Here is a 3,505-nt window from a genome sequence, read left to right on the forward strand (position 1 = left end):
GGCGCTGGGTTCACTGGGGGCGATGCAACCACTGGAGGCGGCGGTGTGGCGGGCTGTGTAGAGCCGCCGACGGGGTCGCCGCTGCCAGGACGGGCGGGGCCAGCGCCGAAGGAGGTGCCCGCCCGTTGAGACGCCAGGCCGCGGAGGTCGTCGTCGAAGGTGACGTCGCTGCTAACAGTCACCTTACCGTCAACGAGGACGCGGTGGGCGGCCGTGCCGCGCTCCGGTCCTAGGTAGGTTCCCGCCTTGTCCGTGCCGAACGTGACTGAGCAGCCGCGTGTCACGAGAAGGTCGACAGACATGAGCGTTAGTCCCGAGCTGGGGACATGGAGCACGTTGCGTAGCCAGATGGATTCTCCATCGCGCGTCCGTAGGAGCAGCTGCCCTGTTCCCATGACGTCGGCTAGCTGGTTGTTCCCCCACTTGATTTGCTTGGGCGCGCCGGCAGGAACGTAATTATGTAACAGTGAGCGGTCACATGTAAGGTGGTAAGGCGAACCAGAGTCTAGGACTACTGCTGAACTGTTGCCACTGCCACCGACGACCAGCACCGTGGCACGGTTCTGGCATGAGCTTACACCGCCACCGCCGCCGCCACTGCTTCCGCCAGCAGTGTTGCTGCCGCTGCGGCGGCCGTTGCCGCGTCTAAAACGGCCGCGTTCGCGCGTCCTGTCGCCCCCGCTGTTATTGCCGCCGCTGGTACCTCCGCCGCCGCCATCACGTTGGCGGTTGCCGCTGCCACTGCTGCTGGCGCCAGTACTGCGTGGCTGCTCAAACGCATTGCTGCGGTAGAGGCCTACGGACACGTCCGCCAGCTTAACGGGGCACTCACGGACATAGTGCCCAGGCTGTCCACAGTAGCGACAGGTGTCGTTGGCCCCCGCGGCGCCCGAGGCGCCGGCAGCACCGCGGACTCCACGGGCGGTGCGACCAGGGCCAACAGCTCCAACCAGGCCGGACTTGACTGCTTGGGCCTTCAGGTTGTTCTCCTTCTCCCGCAGCATGAACACGAGCTGCGGGGTAGTCAAGTTGGGCAAATACATCGCGAACTCGACAGTGATAGCGTACTGAGGAGGCAGGCCGTGGAGAATGGCGTGACGCATAGCACCCTCGTCCCACTGGCCGCCTGCCGAGATAATATCGCTGCGGAGCTGCTCCGCCCGCTGAATGAAGTCAGCGGTCGTCTCGTCGTCGCCCATGCGCAGTTGCTTCTGCGGCTCCAGCAGGCTAAGCCGAGCCTGAGAGGCAGAACGGAACTGCAGCTGTAAAAGCTGCATGGCGGCGAGAGTCGACTGACAGTTCCTGAGTAACTGCTTTACTGGCAGTTCGCAGGACAGACGCAGGTAGCCAAGCGCCTGGGCATCTTCCTCCAGAGCGTCTTGCGCATTGCGGCCCGGTGGCGACGGGTTGGTCATATAGCTCCTCAACTTGGATGTAGCAAGGAAATCACTGAAGTCTCCTAGCCACTGCGAGTAGTTAGACCCGTCCGCTAGGAGGACGGTGTTACACCCTTTTCCCATGTCGGTTGCCTAGCGAGCCTCCCTGCTCAAGCTAAAAGCAACTACAGATATTCACCGCCGGGAACCGTTACCCGGGGCTCATAACCTGTTGGTGAGACGCTATCTCACAGGGACCTAGCAGACACGACTAAGGAGACATTAGCCGTTACACGTATTCGGGAGATCCGCGACCTACCACCGAAAGCCCCTTTGCCTAGGCGTAAACGTGTGAATCTGAGGTACTGTTACCGATAAACAGTAGAGACTTATAAAGGCTTGGAAAGCCTATCCCAAAGGACGAGAGCTATCAGTACGCTAGAACCTAACAGCCGTTTTGACGGGCCTCCCGAGACAGGTCCAAAGATGTTACTCAGTCTAACATGCGACCTCAGACCGGCCACAGCTGTCACTCACGACAGCCTGACAAGTTACCCAAGCAGGCCACAGGGCGACACGGCAACCCTTCGCATCAACAGGCAGAATTATTCCACAACATTTGGGTTCGGCGCCTGGGTTGATCTTTTAATCTGGACTTGCTTAATCTTATCCTTGTTCCCTTAGTTTTCTCCTTTTTCTCTATTTTCTTCTCTCACTTGGTTTCGAGGTCCATGAGTCTCCTGGCTCGTCTGGGCCTTACGACTCTCAAGCTTGTAGCATCATCACCATCATCATCATCATCATCATCATCATCATCATCATGAATTGCTCTTTACCTAGCTCCATGATTATCTGGGTGTCCAAAATAGATAGATATTGTAAGACCGCTTACATATTCAAAATTCCGACCGTCGCTTGAGTGATTGGTTAACAACTGACCTAACCGCAACAAATGGCCGGGCATAAGAAAAACCACCCCACGACCTAGCAAGAACCATACACAGAACCTTGCTGTAAACACGCTTTCTAGAAGTCGTCCATCCAGCACACGGTAGCCATTTTGCAAAAACGTATGCATGCCCCGAAACCATGAGAGCAGCCATGGTTCGTTGGCGTCTCAGAACGTTGGAGTGTTGACTCTGTGCCAAAAGCGTTCTCACAGTCGTGACAAGGACGTGAAGGTACCTCAACCATAGCTTATGGCGATCGACATATCACACACCAGTAATGTGCAAGGTGCACGTCCTTATAGTTTATTTGTGTTTACAAGTAATAATGCAACGTGGCTGCTGGGCCGCGCGCAGTACCTACCCACCGACTACCGCGACCAAGGCGTTCTTACCTCGACACCCTGCCGCTGCACATCAAGCTATCTACATGTGGGAGACTTTGCCCCTCTCATAAATACGAAGCCTTTCACAAACATACACCAACCCTTCCGCTGCTGAGCCCCTTGGAGTTGCTGCATTTGTGCTAGGAACATCAATTACGTGTGTGCAGTTGCTGCTGATGATGACGATGATGACGATGATACAAATGCATGTGCGTGCACATCTGCAGAGCACAGGGCCCCTTCCCTCCAAGCTTGTGGACTAGCTGTACAGCTCCACAAGCATCTCGTGCCCAACCTAGAGCGTCGCCTGTAATCCAGCCTCCTCAACAACAACCCGTACAGCTGTGGCCGCCATCCTGCTGACCGATTGCGGCTAGCTCCTGCACCTGGCCACATCACCTCGCTCCTGCTGCTCCTGCTGCTCCCGCATGCTGCTGGGCGCCGTGCTTGCACAAGGTCGCAAGCGCAAAGAGGTGCCATCCCAGAAAAATGCACTGTAGTGATGCCCGCCGGGACATCGCTCCTGAACGCCCAAACGTGACGCCGGGGAGGAAGGAGTGGCGGCGCAAACAGTGTGCGTGCGTGTGTGTATGCATGTGCATGTGCGTGTGGCTGGACAAAAACCTGGAATACTGGCTTCTTCCTCATTCCCACATCCCCATTCTAGGTGACCTGCCATGTGGCGGCTACTTATTACATCATTGCTGATCCCCCACTGCCAGAATCAGGTCAAGTCCGCATAGTTATGATGTTTTCCGTTTATTCCGTTAAAGTTCCGTTTGGGCACCCTAACGCA

General features: G+C 56.6%; 1 protein-coding gene across 1 annotated transcript in view; it reads right to left on the reverse strand.

Annotated features, from left to right (window-relative positions):
- Positions 1-2,626: 2,626 nt before the first annotated feature.
- VOLCADRAFT_82382 (uncharacterized protein) overlaps positions 2,627-3,505 on the reverse strand; it is a 2,242-nt gene continuing 1,363 nt past the window's right edge. Inside the window, exon 3 of the mRNA XM_002953638.1 lies at positions 2,627-3,232. Within this exon, the coding sequence (XP_002953684.1) occupies positions 3,083-3,232 (150 nt within the window). The 3' untranslated portion in view covers positions 2,627-3,082. The remainder of the gene's footprint in view (positions 3,233-3,505) is intronic.

The sequence above is a fragment of the Volvox carteri genome (assembly GCF_000143455.1).
Source record: "Volvox carteri f. nagariensis unplaced genomic scaffold VOLCAscaffold_37, whole genome shotgun sequence".
Lineage (NCBI taxonomy): Eukaryota > Viridiplantae > Chlorophyta > Chlorophyceae > Chlamydomonadales > Volvocaceae > Volvox > Volvox carteri.